Source organism: Halichoeres trimaculatus, unplaced genomic scaffold (assembly GCF_033239565.1).
Source record: "Halichoeres trimaculatus isolate MK-OKI-2021-1 unplaced genomic scaffold, fHalTri1.1 fHalTri1_scaffold_6, whole genome shotgun sequence".
NCBI lineage: Eukaryota > Metazoa > Chordata > Actinopteri > Labriformes > Labridae > Halichoeres > Halichoeres trimaculatus.
The window spans coordinates 5893297-5916161 of NW_027437184.1; the positions used below are offsets into that span (position 1 = coordinate 5893297).

At 40.2% G+C, this 22865-nt stretch overlaps 1 protein-coding gene across 4 annotated transcripts in view; it reads left to right on the top strand.

Annotated features, from left to right (window-relative positions):
• rapgef6 (Rap guanine nucleotide exchange factor (GEF) 6) overlaps positions 1-22865 on the top strand; it is a 228330-nt gene that overhangs the window by 91629 nt on the left and 113836 nt on the right. For 2 of the 4 annotated variants that reach the window (XM_074672524.1, XM_074672525.1), the window contains exons 6-7: positions 1520-1663; positions 2949-2966. In XM_074672524.1, coding sequence (XP_074528625.1) covers positions 1520-1663; positions 2949-2966 — 162 coding nt within the window. Of the gene's footprint in view, positions 1-938; positions 1664-2948; positions 2967-22865 lie in introns of those variants that run through there. The other 2 variants (XM_074672523.1, XM_074672526.1) reach the window with 2 other exon arrangements.

The window sequence follows — 22865 nt, forward strand, 5'->3', positions numbered from 1 at the left end:
ATGGCATTTCCTGTGATGTAATCATTAACACCTGTATCTGCTTTGAAGTGGGAACGTGTCAGACCAGATGACTGATGGCGCTCTGAGGGAAATTCCCTTTTCCACATCAAAAACACAAAATGAGTAATGCATCTGACGTTTAGAGGAAAGTTTTTCACTCCTGTGAAAGATAAGCTAAAGAGAGAGATGAGGTATCGGTTTGTCCACAGGGGGCGCCAAATTTGAGCCACAAAAAGTTCCTCACAGGAGCTTTAATGTGCACAAGGTATTTCCTTAAAGCACCCAAATTCACTGAATTCTGACTTTTTCACACAGCTTGTTGATGTTAATGATTGTTTATGCATCCTCTTGAAAAACGACGCACAGTTAGCTTGGTTTAAAGCCTGAAAGTCATAAAACATAAAGTCTACAACCCAACAATGACAGCTAAACAAAAAGAAAAACCAAGAGTCTTTCATAACCCATACATCACGTTCCCTCATGGTTGCGTTATTTGTTTCAGAGTTTTTTTCAGCACATTGTCAGAATTGACATTGCGCAGCTGTTGACTCACTTAACATTATGCAATAAAGAAAGAAAACAAATTCCTCCTGCATCAACAGTTCGCCACAAGAGCCCACGGGGAATGAATTGAATGGCCGGAATCTGTGTACTGTGCTGTTTTCTTCTTTCTGCCAGGCGAGGATATTTGTGTATTTACGGTTTCCTGGAGGAAACTGAGGGTTCAGTGTTGTCTCAGTGCGCGTGTCAGTCAGCCAGAGCGAGCAAAGCCGAGCATGTGAGTAAGACTGTCAGTATGCAACGTGTTGAGCAGCTGAACTCTGTCTTCTACTCTGCAGGCTTCAGAAGACGACAGCTTTCACTAAATCTCAGACAAGAAGAGAGGCATCCTGTGCTTTTTTACCCTCACATTTAACTTCTCCTTCTCTAAATGTGGCTTCTAACCTCTTTTTGTGCTGGATTCTCGTTTTAAAGGATGTAACGTCGGGGACTTCCTCAGGAATTTGGACGTTTTCTGAAATTCGGATTCAACTTTTGTTTTCAACTTTGTAAAGCAGTGTTTCCCTGCTGTTTTTCCCTCCCCGCCCTTGGTATTTCCTGCTTTTATGTGTTGTTGTGATCCCGTCCTCGCGTCCGGATGAGTGTGCTCCGCTGGCACCGGCTCTCTGTGCTCTGGAAGAACTGGATGTTCAACCAGGAGCCAGCAGAGGAGCAGGGCCACATCTCAGAAACTCCAGAGCCATGTAAAAAGGAAACTAGCACTCACAAGGATCTTAACTCAACAGAGCTTCAGTCCCAAAACTTGGATTATACCAACCAGAATTCTGGATTTATAAATCTTAACTCTTCATCTAAGATCCAAAAATCTGACCTTTTGAAACGCAGCTCCTCTGAGCCGAGCCCTCCGGTCTCAAACAGCGAGGACCAGTCTTCAAAGTGTCACCACGCACGTGAAGGCTGTGGGTGTGAAAAGCGAAGAAGTTGCTACTCTGAGGAAGGTTTTGACTGTGTATTACAGGTGGATAACGGCAGTGAAGGGGACGACAGCATTCTGCAGAGGGAGGGATCCCAGCGGAGGTCCAGGCGGCGGTTCAGGAGGGTCAACCCCCGGGGGGAGCGGGAACTCATCACAGACGGACAAGAACCTGCAGGATACAACACGGTAGGAGACGTGCTTTAGGCAGAAGATGGTAGTTCTGCATTTATTTGATGCAGTAAACAGTTTTTAAGTTTTGTCCAACAGTATCAAATTTATTTTATGCACTGAGCAAATATGTCTGCTTAGCTTTTAAGTGTTAATCAGTTGTACATTCAATATTACAGAGTGTTTGTCTAATTTCGTGTCAGAATATCTCATTACACTTGATGTACACCACATCCATTCGACAAGTCCTGGTCTAAAATCTTATTTGGAGCACCAAAATAAAGCTCACGAAAGAGACATTTAAGTAGAAATGAGACAAATTCACTCTGTAAGATCTACGTTTTTTGCTGTGTAGGCTGTTTTCTAAAGTTCTGACTGCAAATATCCTCATAAATTCTCTGAAAGCTGCTGACTTTATGACTCAGAACTGCTTTTGGATTAAATTGCACAAGACATTTGCTGGAAAAAGCCCTGAATTATTATTCCATTGGACGAAAACAACAAGAATAGATCAAGGGAAACTTCTTAGCCCATGTGTTGCTTTGTAAATATAGAAGTTGTTAAGTCGCTAAGTGCTCACAGACGACCAAACACCACAGCTGTAGTATTTTTTGGAGCTACATGATTGTGCAGCAGGATTTTTTGAGACGAAAAGTCTTAAAGTGAGTGTTTCGTCCTTTGTCTGATCTCTCAGTTTCCCTCTCTTTGCCCTGATAGGATCACGGGGGCCAGCAGTGTGTCAGTTACAGCTCTGACTAATCACCAGAAGCCACGCTTAGCCACACACAGACACACACACACACTTTAACTTCATCACTTAGCTCACACACACATTCACCAGCTCATGCAAAGCTCCCCGGGGTGTTACAAAGGGGCTTAATGGAGAGCTTAAAGTGTCCTCTGCTGGCCCTGTGTGACTCCCCCGTCTCTCCGCTGATTGTTGCACTTTTTGAAATTACATTTTTGACCTTCTGGCGTCACCAAATCCCAACACAGTCTTTTTGTAAAGGCTAAATATTGGGTGGCAGTAGAGTTTAAATGCCTAAAAGGAGAAGAGGAGCAGGGCTGATGTTGTGAGTGGCTGGGCAGGATGTGCTTAAGGCAAATTTGGCAAAGGTTTCCCAGCGCTATGACACCCTGGGCTGTGTTAAGTGGCTGGAAAAGGCCCGTGACATGCTCAATTTTCATCCATTAACCGAGGACAAAGAGAAAACATGAAACCCTAGTATCTCTCCTCTCCACTTTTTTGACTCTTGTTTCTTTCTCTCCTCATGTCCCTGCTCGCGTTCCCCGTCTTCTTCAGGATTATGTCAACAACCAAGTAAGACAGCTTACGATTCGTCTCTGCTTCTCTGTCTTTGTTGCAATGAAACAGTCTTTCCACGTCTACCAGGAGCATTCTGCTGCTGTGTCAATCAGAGACGTGTGTGTGTGTGTGTGTGTGTGTGTGTGTGTGTGTGTGTGTGTGTGTGCGTGGGTCCCTGCTGCTGCACACACCTGTTGTTGTTGAAAAGCGGGTCATTTTGAGGCTGGCACACACACACACACGCACATGACGCTGTGGGTGGCAGACAGGAAGGGGGCTAACTGTGGGATAAACAGATGCATGCTGGGAACAACAACTGACTGCTCAACAAATGGAGTTCAGCAGTTTAAGAAGACGCACTGCAAAAAATGAAATCTTATCAAGTGTTTTTGTCTTATTTTCAGTAGAAAATGTCTTTTTAGACTTAATATGAGCCACATTCACCTGACCAGTCAAGAAATATGTCTTGTTTCAAGTTATTTTAAGACAAAAATGAGGTGTGAATTGTTTGTATCAAGTAAAAAAAAAATCTACCAATGGAACAAGAGAAAAGTTACATGTATCAAAACACAGATACTGAGTCCCGATCCGATTTTTGGGTTTGGAGATAAACTTAACTGAAGAAGTGAGAAATGAGGCAACACAGTTTTTTTTGTTTTGTGTGTTAACAATACTGAATAGTAAAAAAATAATAGTTGAAGCTTAGTAAGTCTATTGAACTCAGTCCAGCTAGTTTTGAAGTTCAAACTCACTGGATCCCAAACCCGTCAGCGGGATCAAAATACAAATAATTTTTAAATGACTGGCATTTACAAGCCATTTGTCCAATCTAAAAACTGAAAACACTGGAATAATCGTCAGATTCTCAAGTTTCCGAGGGTACCTCAATGTATCGCATACGAAGCTGAAAACACGTCTTAAAGGTCCCATATTCTGCTCCTTTTCTGCAGTGTAATATGGATCATTGATGTCTTCATGAAATGTTAGTAACATGTTTTGGTCCTAACAGCCAATAAATCAAGCACAGCAGCATTGTTTCCAGGCTCTCATAGCCCCTCTGTTCAGAACGCTCTGATTTAGTGGGCGTGGCCTTCATATGTAGATGAGCCACCGCTGATACTGCCCCGCTCCTCCCTGTCATTGAGAGCAGCGCCACGAGCTCCAAGTGCACAATGTTAAGAAAACAGCGAAGCTCGTTTACCGTAACATTACAGGCTAAAACAATAGGCTAACCTTGGCTAAAGTTAGCATCCTGAAGCTAACACAGAGACAGGGGGGACACTTAGGAAAAGCTCTTCCATCTGCTTCACAGCACACAGCATTTAAAATACTCACATTTCCAGGGTCCCAGGTTTGTTGGAGGATGGTTGGTAATGTGCCTAGATTCAGGACCAGTCTATTCGCTAGCCCTCTGTTGGACTGTCCAAAGTTGGAAAAGCAGTCGGCCTTGAAGTGACTAGCACACACATGCACAGTTTTACTGAGTGTAGCTGGCACATTTCCTGATAAATGAACTCTAGACACTTAGTCTTGTCTTCTTCCGAGATGGGAAGCTTGAGCATGGAACTATGTGGCTGATTACAGCCAAAAACAGAGCAGTGATGGCTCTTCAACTTTGGCATTTTCCTCCCTGCTGCTGGAGAGATTTCAGTAAATCCCAGAAATTCCAAACAGTTCGTTTTAGGTCAGGATTTTACTTTCACAAGCACTAAGTACAGGTTTTGTGGGAAAGCCAAAGACCCACAAATTTCACTAAAAGACTTAATAAAGTGATTTTTGCATAATATGGGACCTTTAAATAACTTAAAACAAGACATTTTTCTGGACTAATCAGTTGATCAGCTCATATTGAGTATGATTAGACAATTTTTACTTAAAATAAGACAAAAAAACTTGATAAGGTTTCAGTTTTTTGCAGTGTAGAGCAGGGAGGTGATGTAGATGGCTTCAGATTTTCTGAGTTACATTCATATTGTTTTATTTTTGTCTTCAGTTCCTTGAGGCAAAAAGGGAGAACATGGTTAGTTTTATGGTTTTGTGATGACTGAGACTGAGCACTTCTGCTCCTGTTGGTGACCTGACTTATAATGTGAACAGCACATTTCCCCCTGTGTATGTTACAGGACAGAGCCATTTGAAGAAATCCCAAATGTGTCAGTGATAAGATCAGAATCACATCATTCTTTTCTTTTCGTGTTCATCATGGTCAAAGAGATCAAGATCGAAGTTAAAAACCTGAAACAGAAATGGACATAGTAGCACTGAACTGAGAAAAATCTCCTCTGATGTTAAAGACGAGGAGAATCCATGAATATTGTAACACGTTTCTGCTCTCACAGTCTGCTGCGTGTCAGACCTTTCTTTGCACCTTCCCATGGTGATGGCAAGTCTAATTTTGGCTTTCTCAGAACTGCAACAACTCAGCTCTGAAATAACCTCGTAGTAAAATGTGGAATTTTTACAACACAGGGTCACGAGTCTCCTTTTAGCATATGTGTGATTGTCAGCTTGATAAGCCGTCTGTGAAAAACCACAGGAAATGACTTAAAACTCATTCTGAATTAAGGTTTCTCTTTGTGAGGCATTGTCAAGTTCGAGTGTTGCATTTGTTTGGGTGTAACAGTGTGTGTGATCTCTTGAACTCCTGAGTAATTCCAGATATTTTCAGGGTGACCAGCGTGTGTTTACCCCCAGCAGCTTGAAATTTTCAGCCTATATTGACCTTTGCTTTGTCTCCCTCACCTACTCACAAAATTTTCACCAGTCGAGGTGAGATGATGTGACAGGAAATAACCTGGAAATTTACCACAAGTGGGCAGGTTGATGACATCATGGTTGGTACAAAACTGAAGTTAGCGGGGAGTCATTGTCAAGATAAGAAGAGTGAGATGTTTGCTCATCTGCTCTTTAATGCAACATCTGTAAACTTAGAGTCTGAGTCTGATGCTTCATTTACCGTCATGCTGTAAACATTCAGAGATTCAAGGTTGTTTATTGTCTTGGCAACACATGATCTGAAAAAAAATGTAAATAGAAGCCAAGACAAGAAACACAACCCTTTGGCTTCTGCAGCGTGCTTTGATGTCATGTCCTTCCTAAGGGGGCTCATCTTCTGCACCCTGCCTGTACAAGTGGAAGGACTCCAAGCTCAGGAGCATGACAACAAACTATGTAAAGAATGGAGAGAGAGCTTTTTAAAGTTTTAAGAGTTTTAGAAATTCCTGAATAATTTTGTTTTTCTTATTTTTTAAAGATGCTATGAGGAGAATCTGTTTTAAGTGGACTCCCTCACCACCTTCTGGCTCAGAGTCTTACTTACACTGTCGTAAATTACTTTGAGCCGGGTGTGTGATTGTTTTGGAGTTGAATGGAGATTGGATTAAAACAAATTTCTTTTTCTGAGACACCTTTTTACCAGATACAATGTGCTGAGACAAGGTATTTATCAGTACAGCTACGTAGTAATACAGTTTGAAACATGACATCAAGCAGACATTGTAGTAGCCAGCTATATGTAGTGCTATCGGCAGCCCGGTGCTCTAAGACATGTCTGTAATCTGTAACGTTAGTGAATCCTGATTATGTCCTGCCAGTCATCTACCAATCAGAGCTAACGTAACCTCACTCTTCATTTTATTGATAGACTCTCAAGTTTGAACAGACCACTGCAAAATAACTGCTGACTGTGGGTTGGAACCAACATTAGCACAAACAGTTTAGCCCCTGTGTTAGCCTTTAGCTCGTGCTCTATCACTCTCCTGTTTATCTTTCTTCTGCTCTTCTGTTCTTTTTCTGTCTGACAGTTAGGCTCCAGTGTCCACCACCACTACAAAATTAATCACAGAAATCGTTTTTAGCAGAGAAAAACACAGATGTCTCTTCTCTTCTACGACCCGTGATATTAGCGCCGATAATCTCATTTTAAAGTGTGGATTATGATCAGGCATATATTTAGAAGGGAGACTTTTTCAAGATCACTTTCAAACTCTTCACAGCTTCTTTGGGAAACTTTCAGCAGTGCTGGTTGCCAGTTAAAGCCTTTATAGGACACTCAGTGAAGTACTTTGAAATTCTAAATTTTAAATGTTAACTGAAGACATAACAAAACTGTATTACCTCTGCCAAGAAGTTTATGTTTTTGTTCAGAAACTAACAGATCTTGATAAAATTTTCTGGAAATGTTCAAAATGGGATAAGGAAGAACTGATTAAATTTTGGAGGTGATCTGGATCACCGTCTGGATCCAGGTCTTTTTTAAAGGATCCTTTATCATTGTGAGATAGGACTGTTTTCACCATATGCGTACATAAAAAACGGTCAGACTGCTTTGCAAAACAATACAAGACAAGGTCACCATAATTTCTGACACATGTAAAAGTACAATCCAGATCCTGGCAATATTCTGGATACTAAGATCCTGAATATGAAATATGTAACATACAAACCTGCAACTAACACCAAATTGCAGCAGACAGTCTGCTGAAAGGGAGTATAACATTAAAGTAGGACTAAAGTGTTGCGTTACAATCACAATATGCACAATGTGTCTTTTTTTCTTAATTGTTCCTTTTTTGTGTGTGCGGAAGTGACTGAAATAGTTTGTCGTTGAGCTACACGTGACCCATGTGCCAATGCTGTAGTCTTTGTCGTAGGGGTGCTGTCCTCACTCCTGGCCTTGACCCTTCTTTCTACTTCCCCTGCTTCCTGTCTCTCTCCATCTGTCCTTCCACCAACCAAAAAATAGAAAAACTGAAAAAAAGAGACAGTTTTCATGAGGGTTAATGCAAAAGATAAACAACATTTGCTGCTTTTTGGCCGTTAAATCAATAAAAAAGATTCACTCTCTTTCTGATTTGTAAACAAACAGCGGACAACCTGTTAGAGCAGTAAAATGCTTTTAAAAAGTCATAACAGCAATGCATTGTGCTCAAACAAGACACTAAGTGTTTTTTCTTCCTCCTATTTTGAATCACCTCATGGGGGCCCATTTATGATAATATAATTCTAATAAGTTGATGCTACACAGGCTGTAAAATATATTGTTTACTCACATGCACAGCCGCTCAAAGAGAGCCGGTTTTCTGGCAGTGGATCAGTGGATGTTGTTCAGGGGCCTTATTAAACCATAATGACATCAGTAATCCATTATCACTGGTGGGCAGTGGAGCCTGGGCTCTCCTTCTCTGTGTCTGTGGCTCTCTTAATCTTCAGCTCTGGACTGAATGAAGTTCCTGCAGCTATGAATTGAAAAGTAAAAGAAAGAAAATGCATTAAATCTCTTTTTTAAATTCAGAGTAGGGGATTAAATCGAGCCTCATTCGATTGTTTGATTCCACCTCTTCTTCTGTTTGCTGCTGATTCCCATCGATCCAGAAACCGTATTCGTCTCCCACCAGAGCAACAGACAGAAGATCCAGTGCATCCTCTCCTTACCACTAATGACAGGCTCACACCACACAGAAGCAGACACACACACACACACAGCACTGAATCACACACTCATAGTCACTTCATTAAGACATCAGATGCCATCCTCGGTTACTGTCTCCCCTCTCGCCGGCCACGTGCTGATAGATGAACCCAACGCCTCATTTGCCTTGCAGGGGAAACCTGCTCAGAGAGCTTTTACAGCCAGGCTACTCCACGGCCCCCCCAGGATCATTAATTTAACATGAAGCAGGTTCAACCATCTGTACAGGAGAGTTCAGTTAGCATAGAGGAAGAATAAAACCTGCGAAGAGTGAAGTTGAGCTGTCTACGAGATTCAAGTTATCTGGAGACTTTAATACATGTAAATAAAGGCAGACATGTTTACACACTCTGCACCGTTCTCGTCTCAGCAGCTTGGCTTCTCCTCTGCAGGCTTGAGGAAACGTGCAGAGCGTGAAGCAGCATCCTCTCTGCCGTGCTGAAGCAATTCATTGGCGCCTCACAACGGAAACACCACGTCTGTTGCAGCGACTGTGGTTGAGCTAATATCCTGTGTTACGGGGAAAGAGCGTCTGACGTCTCCTCACCTCTCTGCCTGACCTTCAGTGACACTGGAGCACAGTTTGCAAGCTTGTACGGATAATGTAAAGCTGTAACCATGAGCTAACGGCAGAGCAAGTCGCTCAGGGAAGCAGGGGAGGTTGTGAAATCTTTCATATCTGATTTCAAGTGAGCTATCTTTTAAGAAGATAACACCATGTTGGCGTGTTTGATCACTGATTGCAGACGAAGAAAGCAGCAAGTCCTTGAACAAATGCCTCTTTATGACTCTCTAAGCTCTTCATGTTTAACATCTATTCCTTGTCACAGGGAAGAGGATGCACAAACTTCAACAGTTTGCATTTTAAAACCCTGATGTTAGACGCATGGTTAAGAGAAGAAAGAGTCTTTCATCTGGCATGAAACTTCTCAGATTTCTTCATTACCCACTATCACCAACATTGGCTGGCTCCAACTTGTATAGCTGAGGCAGAGTCTATCTGCTGTGTTGCCATCAGGGATGCTCTGAAGCAACAGATTTCCAAGACACTAAAAGGGAAGTTTCAGATCAAAGTTGATTGCTGCTGGGTGGGTAAAAATATTGATTAATCGAAACATCGTAATCATTCCTTGGTTAACATTACCTTTGGTCAAGTTTAAAGTCTTTGGTCATGGGTCTAAATCAAGTCTAAAGTCTAAAAAAATAAGTCTTATGACCTTTCGTCATCTGCTGGTACCCAGTCTACTAAGAATCCTGCACAGCTATATCTACGAAAAGCATTCAAAGCATTTACTGTATTATTATCTCTCCTATCTATTAGCATGCAGCACTTTTGTCAAACTCAAGGCCCGTGGGCAAAATGTGGCCCGTGACATTTAATGTGGCCCACGAGAGCTTAAAAGCTCTGTCTTATAATAGATAAGTAAAAAGGGTGCATGAGGAGAAAAACAGGTATGTCTTTTGTAATATGGGGCCGTGGCAGTTGTCAAAGAGTACAGTCTACGTCGGCATTTTGACACCAAACACGGAACTGGGTATGCCAAAGTGAGCTTTCAAGAAAAACAACAAAATAGCAAGATTTAAAATGCAAACTGCAGTCGCAGCGGGGTGAGTTCAAGAAAGCCACAACCAAAAACAATGCAGCAGAGAAAGCTAGCTTTGCTGTGGCTAAAGAAATTACCTGTGCTGCAAAGTCTTATTCAGAGGGTGCATTTTTGAAGCAGTACTTTGCATTTATTTTACGTTTAGCTACATTTTATTTTGGCTTACAGTTACAGCTGGCTCTTTGAGGGCAACTATTCTGCTAAAGTGGCCCTCAGTGAAAATGAGTCTGACACCCCTAGCATACATTATCAGTGCTGATTAGTTTCTTGTTGTATGATCCTAACTGGGTGAGTTTTCAGATACCTGATAAAATCTGATGTGCTGGATCCAGCATCTTTGATCCAGATCCTGCAGACTCTGCAGACAATACTCCTTTTTTGAAGCCGTACTGTTTGAAGTTTTAGTAACCAAATGTAATGCCGAATGATACAGCAGCAGCTGCACGTCTGCCGCCGGTCGCCATTGTTGTAATCCGATGTACAAGTGATACTGATGATGCTGTGAGGTTACCATGGTTACCATGAAAAAAAGGAAGGAATCACATTAAACTTGTCAGAGTTTTCTCAATCTTAATACGCCAAAAAAGAAAAAAAATAATGATTGTTCACGAGTCCCAAAACAAAGTCAGAGCCCAGTCGCAAACCCGAGTCCCCATCTCTGATATTTCCCCATTCAATTAAACAACGATTCGGCAAAACCTCTGAATTGATTTGTCTCCTGGCCAGTGGGGGGGCGGGTGCTGTGCCGGTTTGTATGGACGAAGGCTGCACTAAATTAAACAACAAAATGGCAACCAAAGCAAGCAGCAGCAGCTCCTTCAACTTTGAAGTCTGACTTAAGAGTTTATTTGTTTCATTGCTCAAAAATGTGAGGTGGCATACCACATCTGTCTACATGGGCATAAAAATAAACATTTAAGATTACCGACAGACACTCCTCTCAGTGGATCTACATCAAAGCATTTAAATCAAAAGCAAGCCCTACCGTTGGCTTTCTCCTGCGTTAATTTGAAGATTGGATAATTCGCGTCAGAAGAAATAAGATATTTTGGCAATTTAATAATTTATTCATTTAACAAACAGGAACTTTAGTAGAACTTAGAACAACATAGCTGCAAACAAAGAAGAGCAAAGAATTGGGTTTAATAACCAGAAGCTCAACACAAGAGTGAACAGCAGCAGCAGAATAAATTGTTTGACAATGACAAATTTTTCAGATGCCCATCCCACACACTCAGATCTGTTACTCATCCCAAAAATGCAAGTTTGATTGATAAAAGGGCAAGAAACATGCTTTCTAATGGGATAAGATTTATTGCTAAGAAGCATTGTTTAGTTTGTGATATGTGTAGCTTCTGCAGTGGCTGGTATCACATTATCTCCTTCTGATGAGTCTCTGCTGTCATATTACTCAACCCACTCTCACGTCACTGTCCACAATCGGGTTAAAATCTAAGGTTGCATTAATCCCACAGTCATTGATGTGACTCATCCGGATGCTTTGTCACGGCTGTGTCATTCTTGTGTGGAAAGTTTTGCAGAAACACTCTGCATCATCCTCTAACCTTCACTCAGGCTTGGAGGTCACTCAGACGAGGAGTGGGTGGAGGATGCTTTGCTTTGATTTCACACTGATAATCCTGGGCGGGCGCTTTGAGTTGGCATTGGAAGTTTGGCTTGAAGAAAACCCTCGTTATAGAGTCTGCTTTCATGGCAAGTAAGCCTGGGAAACACGGTGCTCTGGTTATTCTGAAAGTCTGTTGAAAAAGTGGATTTCCTGTGCTGATAGTGTTGGAACAAACTCACTGGTGCTGGTCAGTTTTATGGAGTTTTGCTTGGCAGCGCGCAGAGATGAAGCTGTTAAAATTCCCGTAATGTTCCTGACTTTATTTCCATTGCCATCAGTGTGAGTTTGTAAAAACCTCATGCTTTGCTGTGCACACAGTGGTTGGGTGTGTCACATTTCTCAGTATGCTTCAGTCCCATTAAATTACGAGTTTTTAACACTGACTCTTGCAGTCTGTAGTACTCCAGTCATGCTGTTTGTCTGTGCAGTACTTCTGCAGAGCTTTAACAATCTGGGCTTTGGCAGCTTGAGTTCATCTGGTCTTATTCTCTTCTCAGGATCCAGGTGAAGCCGGTTAAACCCCAAGAGCCCGCAGCCGGCTCTGCCACTGCTAGACGAGTCAGGTCTCAGGAGACAGAGATCTAGACAGCCTGAGACAAAGAGAAGGGAAAGGAATAAAAAGATGCATGACAAATACATTTATTTTAAATTAAATTGTGCTGCAACATTAAGAAAGTTGGTTTTATATAAATGGTTACTACATCCCCTGTTGTTTTATTGGAAATGAGACCATGTTAGTGATAGTTTCAGGAGTTATTTCTGTAAAAAAAATGTCTGTTCAGCTGTAATTTTGTAATATATCAAGCAAATAACCAAGTCCAAACTACTAGATTATACTTTATCTTTATACTTAATCGTTTAAGAGTAGCTGAAAGCACTCAACACGAATAAAAAAAAAAACATCTTTAGAAAACAGAGATCGATCTATACTTACAAATATGTCACCAATCATCTTATTCTGCAGCTTTTTCTGACTTTAACTCCCTGACTCCATAAGATATCACATTTTCCTTCCACAAGACTACATGCATTTTTTTTCACCTTTCACAGTTGAAACAATACGGTACTGATGCCTGGTGCAGGGGTGGCCAACCGGTCAGAGACAGAGAGCCACAAAAAACGTGGTCTTGAAAAACACACTTCCTCTCACGCATGAACAAAATTACCTGAAATAAAAATGAATTCATTTGCAATTTTCAAAGCGAGATTTGTTGTGTTTGTCATCATGTTTAAATTTGTACTTAGAGCCATGTGAAAGACAAATTTCTTATTTCACTGCAGAAGAGACAAAGTACAATTTATCTATCTATCTATCAATCTTCCTTTCTATCTATCTATCTATCTATCTATCTATCTATCTATCTATCTATCTATCTATCTATCTATCTATCTATCTATCTATCTATCCATCCATCCATCCATCCATCCATCCATCCATCTATCCAACTATCCATCCATCTATCTATCTATCTATCTATCTATCTATCTATCTTTCTATCTATCTATCTATCTATCTATCTATCTATCTATCTATCTATCTATCTATCTATCTATCTATCTATCTATGAGCACATGAGCGATAAGAGAAGTACATGTGGAGAAGAGAAACTGAAACTTAAGTATCAATCTCATCACCCAAGTATTGATCCCAACATTTACAACAATATATCACTTTTATGAGTGGATCGAAGAGCCGCACACCGAAGCAAAGAGCCACATGCGGCTCGCGAGCCACAGATTGGCCACCCCTGGCCTGGCACCTGGCAATCGGTACCGATTCTGAACAGTACAAATTGTAGGTACTTTTTTGTTTTAATGTGGGGAAAAATATCAATTTGTTTATTAATAAAATTCAATATTCTTTAAATCTAATACATTTATTCTTCAGTATATAATCTTGTAGTGCTGTGTTCATGTCCAGTATGGAAAATTGCCTACTCTTACAGTCCCTCACAGTCACAAGGATGCGTTTAGGTACCTAAACATGGTACCTTTTGATTTTATGTGAATTGGTGCTCAGTACTTTGGACAGAATTCGGTTTGTACCTATAAAAGTACCTCATTCGGTACCCATCCCTAGTTTGAACACCCAAGTCGTGACAGTGGGAATTTATGGGGGTCAGACTAAAAAAGCAAAGTGGTCCAGAAATCATGAAACAGGTAACCCTAACCCTGAAAATGTAGAAACCCAAAACAAAAAAATAAAACCTGGAGAAATCACTTTTTTAGGACCTTGAGTTTCTTTGTGAAACATATTTTCTGTTTTCTTTTTTCAGTCTCAGATATTGGTTAAAGCGGGAACCTTGTTTGAAAACAAATTAAAGACAAAAAGAGGGAGAAAGGACAGACTGAAGGAGAGCGTGACAGAAGCAGATTATGAGAAAGACAGGGTGATGTAAGAGCTGAATTTGACACTTATATAATTCATCATATTAAGTAAAAAAATCATGAAAGAGTCACGGAGAGGGATAGAAATTCCACTGTCTCTGATCAACACGCAGAAAGATAGAAATGAGAAAAGGACGCAAGGATCAGCCAAGAGAAGGTTGCTCCATATTTCTGCTGGTGATGATCTCAAAGGAGCAAGAGTCGACCGGGATGAGGATGATGGTTTTGAGGAGGAGAAAGGAAGGTGAAATGGGAACTGGAAGATAATAGAGGTTGACAGGTGATAAAAAAATGGGTGGGTGTGCAGCAGATCAGGGATGGAGGGAGGGGGCAGAGAGGTGAAGGTTACTGGAAGGTTAGGAGGAGATTTAATGAGAGGCAGAGAGGATGAGGAGGGGCCGGGTCATGAAGGGTTAAGACAATAGAGGGGGAAGGTCAGGGATGAGGTGGTGGATGGAGGAACCGATCTAATGGGGTTAATTAGACTTTCAGGTACCACATGATGACTTCTGAACTTTAAGGCGACAGAAAACGCTCTGGGTTGTGTTTTTAGAGCTAAAATGTTTTGTTTGCCAAATACAAAGCAGCAGATGATGCAGCTACACTCAAAAAAACTGAAATCTTAAGGTTTTTTTTGTCTTTTTTTCAGTAGAAAATGTTTTTTTAGACTTGATATGAGCCACACTCACCTGACTAGCCAGAAAAATGTCTTGTTTCAAGTTATTTCATAATAAAAATGAGGTGAATTACTTGTATTAAGTAGAAAAAAAACTTTCCCTTTGGAACAAGTGAAAAGTTACTTGTATTAAGACTTTTTTTTTTTTTTTGCACTGCAAAAACTGAAATCTTATCAAGTTTTTTTGTCTTTTATGCTAAGTAAAAATTGTCTTAATAAACTTAACATTAACCACATTCAACAGATCAGTCCAGAAAATCGTCTTGTTTTAAGTGATTAAAAGACAGGTAAAAAAATCTGCCAAAAGAGCAAGAAATGATTGCAAGAAAATTTGTTTAAAACTAGAATTTTTGTTTCTAAACAACTTGAAATAAGACATTTTTCCGGATTGATTAGTTGAATGTGGCTCATATCGAGTATAATAAGAGAATTTTTACTTAAAATAAGACAAAAACACTTGATACAATTGCAGTTTTTTGCAGTGTAGCACTCCAAAGAGCCTGAAAAATCCATGGTAGATGTTAATCCTCTGCATTTCTGCTGTCTGTACGTCAAACATCAGAGGACTTTTAATGACTGGAATAAACCAAAACAGGGAAAGTTTTACATCAGACAACTGGCAGCTCGCAAACAGCCGTCCAAACCCGAATGTTTAACATTCAAACAGCTGCCCTGCTCCGTTACAGCAATCATTCGCCAATCGATGACTTGTTTACTTCCACAAATTGTGACTCATGCTCAAAATACTCGTCTCTGTCTTGGACCGAGGCCTTCAATCACCCAGTAAACCGCAGACCGCAGTCGCACAGCAGTGCTTCAGTCCTGCTGCAGGACTCCTGCTGCTCCACACACAACACACATGTTCGGACATTCCCTGTAAATAATCCCAAAACAAAGGCCCGTATTTCGTATTTTTCACATGCAAGCATCTTGGTTGAAAAGCCGTGTTTTCCTCTCTGTCGGACTCCAAACTACTCTCCTTCCTCCGTCTTTGAAGCTGCTTTTAAAGCCTGCAGACATCTCAGAGAGCACGTGCGTAAGTGTGCATGGAGTACAGTACTTCAGGCAGCTCAGTGAACCACTGGGGCACTATCTGCGGCTGTTATTGCTGCTAATTTTAGGGATTACATCAGCAGCGCTAAGATGACTATGATGTTGAACTCTATACTCTGCTTCTTCATCCCTCCTCCTCTCCCTTCGTCTGCCACGCTCCCTCCTCTCGGCCTGTTTTTCACATGAAATATGCAGCTGTGCAGACACATGCTATGCATTTATTATGTTCAAGCTGCTTCAGGATTTGGCTTTCGTTTCCCGCCTTTTTGTGCTTTCTTCTTCTTAAATCATGATGATTTAAACGTAATCTTCCTTATTTTCCTTTTTCTGAAGGAGATCATCGGAGCTTTTTTTCCACTTGGCTAACACGGGTGTTTGTGTTGTTGTGCCAAAAACAAACCCTACATCCTAAACAAAACAACACTTCCTTCCTTACCTCTCCTTCACCTTGTAAAATCCTGCTGGCAGCTTCTCCTTTCTCCTCCTGTTTGTCTAAATTTTTCATCCGCTAACTCTTCCCGTCTCAGTTTTTTTCTCTGTTTCTGACTCAGTGCATCATCCCCCGGTCCTGACCTTCTCTGTTCGCTCTCATTACATTGACCCTCTCATTTCACTTTGTCTAAATCCCTGAAGTAGAAGAGGAAGACGATGAATATCCGTCTCATCCGCTTGTTTATCCATCATACCCGTCACGTCAGACGCCACTAGCCAAGCTTTTGGGCGTCATGTAGTCTTAACCAGCGTCTGTGTTACCTCCTGTGTGTTTCAGCTTCAGTTAAAGATTAAAACAGGTTTGAAAGTCTTGGATTGGCAGAGATTATGACTGCCTGTTTTTTCTGTTTTTCTGTTTTTAAACCTCTACCTCCTCTGGGCTGGGATCAGTCTCCGTGCCTGTCTGTCTGTGGGGAGACGTCGGAAAGGGAAGGGCTGCTTTAAATGGCAGGAATTCCTGTCTTGTCCTTGAGACAAACACACACTAACAAACACACACTCTCATATGATCAGATGAAATCCACATCATCATCTCTTCGTGGGCTACAGTGACTCTAATTTGACCTTTTTTTTCCTATAACGACTAATCCAACGTGATACTTTTTCCAAACCAGTAATCAGATCAAAGTTACTTATCCAAGTCACTGTGTGTTACATTTTTTCCTTTTTCTCTTAGTTAAAAAAATACCTGTTTTTTTCTTGTGTCCAGCAGCCAGCAACACAAACGTAAACAAACAGAGGGGGGAGAAGAGAGATGCTCGTTTTTCAACTGGAAACACAGTCACTGTTTTGAGTTTGTCAGCGAAAAATGACAGTTTCAAGGTTTGTTGTACACCCTGTGCTGCCAATTTGCTTAAGATCTTTGACTGAAACATTAAGGAATCTACTCTAGGGAGATCAGTTCGCTGCGGACATTAACACTTGAGGTGAAACCTCTTTTTAGCGCAAATCCATCGTGAATGAACGTTTCTTGTAGTAGCTATCAAGCTAACATGATCGCTTTTTGTACTCTGTTGGCCAGAAGGCTAATTTTATCAAAAAGGAAAGACCCCATACCCCAAGTATACGGCCAGTGGATAAGTATAAGGGAGGTCATGTGTCTTGTCCACCTAGAAAAAATTAGATGTATGATTATTGGGTTGTACCAAGAAATTTTTTGAAACCTGGCAGCCGTTTCTATCCTATGTTGAAAACATGGCAGCTACTAACATGACTCTGTAACCCCTTATGTTATTACTTTTTTAATCTAATTTCATTTTAATCATTTAATTAATTAATTAATTTTAATAATTTTATTTATTTATTTTATTTTATTTATTTATTGATTTTATTTTATTTTTTATTTTATTTTATTTTATATTTTAAATGTCTGGCTGAATATTGATGACCCTATATTTGGGGAGGGAGGATTGGGACAGGGGCATGTGTTTTTTTATTTAGTCCCTAACTGTCTTATCCATTGTTGTTTATGTTGTTCTCTACGCAAAAAATAAAAATTAAAAGACTTTGATCAAAAAAATGTATTGAAAATGACCAGAGCAACATAACGCACACTGCAAAAAAAAGAAATCTTATCTAGTGCTTTGGTCTTATCTACAGTGAAAATGTCTTTTTAGACTTAATATCAGCTACATTCACCCGACCAGCCCAGAAAAGTGTCTTAATTCAAGTTATTCAAGAACAAAATTGAGGTCTGAATCGCTTGTAATGAGTAAGAAAAAAGTCCTTGTATTAAGACATTATTCTAATCTTGACAAGCACACTTTTCTTACCCCACTGGCAGATCCATTTTACTTGTTCCAAGTAATTCAGACCTCACTTTTGTCTTAAAATAACTTGAAACAAGACATGTTTCTTGACTGGTCAGGTGAATGTGGCTCAAATTAAGTCTAAAAAGACATTTTTTTTACTGAAATTAGACAAAACCGTACAATAGTAAATGGCAGAACCACGCTGTCCACTCTATATACAGTCTATGGATGGGACAGGAGTGAAAATCCACTCCCGCAACACTCTCTAATGTGAATCATTATTACTTTTCACTAATAAAATAACTCATAATTTAACTTACTTTTGAAATTAAGTCATCAGTAAAGTATGTTACTTTTTAAAGGAGTAATCAGATTACTTTTTCAAGGTAACTGTGGCAACACTGTTTGGCAATGATGTCTTAAACTCCTGCTGAACTCGAGATAGACAGAAGAAGATTTTGTGCACTTCCACTCTGGCTTCATTTTCCGACAGCTGAGCTTCCTCCTTGATTTAACCAACAGCTTACAAGTCCCAACCAGCTGTCTCTTCACTGTCACTTTAAGGATGATGCCAAAATCCAGTCTCCTTTTTTTTTAATAAGACACCAAGAAGCTCAATCCACCACACCAACCCTGGTTTGTATCCCCTGTCTCTGCTCCCTGCAGGCTCGCTGTGACTCTGGTGTGTCCCTGCACACAGCTCAGCTCTCATCCCTGTTTTTGTGCATGCATGTTTTTGCATAGCTCCGGTCAGCTGACTCTTTTAAATTAGCCTGGCAGAACTGATTAACTGGGAGCTGTAGCCACACACACACACACACACATACACACATAGTGCAGCCGTGGCCACTTTGTGTAAGCATGTGAGGGTATTCAAATTAGTGAGCATGCAGGTCCCAGGGGGGTGATTGTTCCGGCTGCACCAGTGACAAAAGAGAGACAGGAGCCCCTCAGAAATCACAGAGGCATGTCACGCCTCATTGTGCAGCACACACACACACTCACATGCATAGACAGGATGCTGCGTCTAGTCACTGCAAGTGGTAGTCTATCTGTCTGACAGCTAACCATTTGTCACATTTCCTGTCTTTTGTACCACGTAACCAAAAATGCTGTGGTTTTCTCACAATTACCAACGTTTCAAAAAGCTTTATCTCTCCTCCTTTGTAGCTCCCTTTCTGCTTCATGCTCCCTCATTATCTGACTTTCTCCCAAACCCTTATTCGAAGCTTTTTTAGCCTCTATCTGGTCTGTAATCACCAGACTTTCCTCAGCACAAACTTTCGGCCTTCAATCGCAGGCAGACTGTTCCAGGAAGTGCTTCCTGTGTGATGTGTATCCTGCTCCGTGTTTTTGTAGACAGCTCCCACAGCGCTGTGCACCGTCTTACAGTAATCTGTCTTCTGAGAAACATTATGCAAATCTGGAAGTGTTGCAGAAACTTACACAAAGTAAAAACAGGCTGTGATGTGTGGCTACAAACTGTTAAACGTCAGCACAGGGTTAACACGAGCAGCTATGGTCTGTAGTTGTGTCAGATTGAAAGTCATCTGTTTTTGTTTCCATCCTGTTCTCTGTCATGTGTCTTTTTTTCTGGGCTGTTTTCACTGAGACCTACCACAGAGCCTCTTAGGAAGATGTCATTAAATACTCTTATTCCTTAAATTTTAAGGCTCTGTGAGGACTTTATAAGTGATCTTGAAATAGTCTCACTTTTATATATTTGCCTGTCCCTGAGCTATGATTTAAAATGAGATTATCAGTGCCAGCATTGATTCTTTCTACATCTTATTTCTCATTTCTTCTATGGTTGGGTCAGATTTTCTCAGGGGAACAAAAATCCACAAAGACTGAAAGTCCTTTTGACCAGCAAAGTTTAGCTGTAAAAAGTAAGATCTAGACTTTTTTCTGAAGAAAATGATTTACTTGATTTATTTTCTAGTGATGGTGGACACTGGAGCTGGACTGGTATAAAGAAAAAGGACATCAGACTAGAAGAAAACAAGGGCTAAAACACTAGTGACACTGTGATAATGTTCATTCACAAACGTTACACATAGGAATGGGTACCGTTCACATTTGAAATGATATGGTACCAATGCCTGGTACCTAGCAATAGTATCAGTACTCAATGGTACCAGTTTTCTGTACTTTTTTGTGTTTATGTGGAAAAAAAAAATATCAAAGTTCTTCAATTAAACATTTATTTCTCAATATATAAACTTGCAATGCTGTGTTCATGTCCAGTACGGAAAATTGCCTACTCGTCCACGCCCTCACAGTCACAAAGATGCATTTAGGTATCCAAACATTTGATTTTTTGTTAAAAGGTACTCGGTACTACGAATGAAATTTTGTAACTATACAAGTACTTAATACAGTACCTATTCTTAGTTACACGTTACAGACACGTCTCAGAGCACCGGGTTGTGAGTAGTGCTAAATACAGTCTCGCTTTTATTTACGAGTTTAATTCTCTCAGTGAAAGAGCTCATAACTCAAATTACTCATAAATAAAATCAATTTTTCCCATTGAAATGAATTGAAATGCCAGTAATCTGTTCTGGACCCCAAAAAACTTCGTTTTTAATAAAAGGAAAATAATTTATGAAAAAGAATATTGTATAAAAATACAATACAATAGAATGTACTGCAATAAACTGTTTTTTTTTTTCAAGTATGATGTTCAGCATTTATCTTGGAGATCAGGCAACTTGAAGATGCTGACAAAAGCAGATGTTTTCCATAAAAACCCATCCAAAGAGCTTTGTTTTATCCTCCTTTTAAAAATGTTTCTAAATGAGTTTGACAAGAGTCAGTTAAAATCAATGTAGAAAATTGAGTAATTAACTTAACTTCAAGCCTTGTAGATGTGTAATATTTTAGCCAGAAATCCGAGCATATTGATTCTTGCTGGTTTTACAAGGAAGACATAGTAAAAGTTACAATGTCCTGTCCAAGTCTGTGTAAATATTTTTTTCTTTTTTTTTTCCTCTCTTCTCTTTTTTTTTTCCTTTTTTCTTTTTCCCTTTTTTCTTTTTATATATTTTTTTCTCATAATACATTTTTTAAATTTTATTGTTTTAATTTAATTTAATTTTTTCTGTTTTTTCTTTTTTTTAGATTTTCTTTTTTTTTCTTTTTTTCTTTTTTTTCTTTTTATTTATTTTTTTTTTATTTGTTTTTGTTTTTGTTTCAAATTTCAGGCTTTGGGCTTTTAAAATTGCGTTCTATGATATTAGGATGTCGGTTTCAATTTGATTAGTTGTTCAGCCCTTGAGCTAACTGCTTACAATGAACAGGTGAGACACAGGATCCTGGATGGAAGTTGCAGCATTCACTGTGGCTCCGCTGCTTTAACTAGTGATGAAGTATCTGAAGCTCTAAACTCAAAGCAAAAAAGTGTCAGAGAGCGCGGCTCATATCTTGAAAAACTTGGTACTAAACTACACTACAAAAACTGAGTTTACAAAGTAGAGCAGTGTTAGAAAGAAGATCTATTCTTCATCCATTTGCTTCCAAAGCAAACAGAAATCTTGGTAAGATTCATGTCTTTATCAAAGAAAACACTACAGATTCCAGCTGTAAGTGTCACTGCAAGCAAGGCCACACAGAGTGTCCTCACAGTCCCTTTAAGGAGTTTATTCAATCTTCTCTCATCAGCTGTAATGAAATCACTTTGCAGGCTGAGTAATACGTATGCATCGTGCTTTCAGGTTGAGCTGACCTGCATCCCCTTTGACGAATACCTCATACAGCTACATTTTAAAAAATCTGACTACTCTTTCAAGTTACGTAACACCAAGCACTCACAGGAAAAAAGACGCCTAACACACCGGAAAGTATCAGCAGTGTGCAGCAGAGATTTAGCTTCCATGGGTCACGTGTTCACAGTTCCTTAAAAAAGGATCGTCTGAAAGATTGATGTGTTTCATTAATGATTGATGGAGAAAAAGAAAACATGGAGGAGGTTAAAACATGTGTGGCTTTATTAATGATCATTTACTACACAGTTTGAGCTCTAAATAGTCAATCAATAAACTTAATTGGTGTTAAGACGGACTAATAGTGCACGTCTGGAGTTCAGCATACGACTTTAGGATCCTCTTAAGAATATTTTTCTCAGTGTTGGCTTTCTTCCACTTTTTCCCTGTAAAAGCAAATGCAGCAGCTGCTTTGTGAATGTGTGTACGGTGTGTGTGTGTGTGTACATGCAGGTTTATTAGGGCTGGGGCTTTGACAGCAGGGCAGCAGAATGATGTAGTGCTGCGCAGTCGTATGCAAAAGAGAAAAGACTGCAGATAGCACACACTAAGAGAAAGACTCACGTGCTCACTTCTCTTTGTATCTGTTTCCCTGACCATCTCATCCTCTCTATGTCAATATATCTACCTGTGTTATCTATTCTTTGGATATCTACCTCTCCATCTATCCATCTCCCCGTCTATTTCCATCCCTCGCTCTGCCTCTCTTGTGTACATAACACTCCTCCGAAGGCAGGGCTCCATGTGCTTGCATCTGATTGGCTGCAGAGTAAAAAGATGATGTCATTCTTAGGCAGGAGGTGCGTATCGTTTCACATACACACACACACACACATAGATGCAAGAGAAATGAGGGTAGAGATTCTGGTTTGTGCAGAAAGAGGATGAAAATGAGAGCAGAGGAGAGGCGAGAAGGAGAGATGAGCAGCTGATAAAAATATGAAAAGAGGAAAAGAGGAGAGCGTCAATGAGATGCAAGACTGAATGGAGACAATGATCTCAAGCAGAACAGATACACAGGCAGGAAGACAAAGGGAAGAGCTAATTTGAAGCAAAATTGATGAAGGCGGGGACGACAAAGATTGGGGA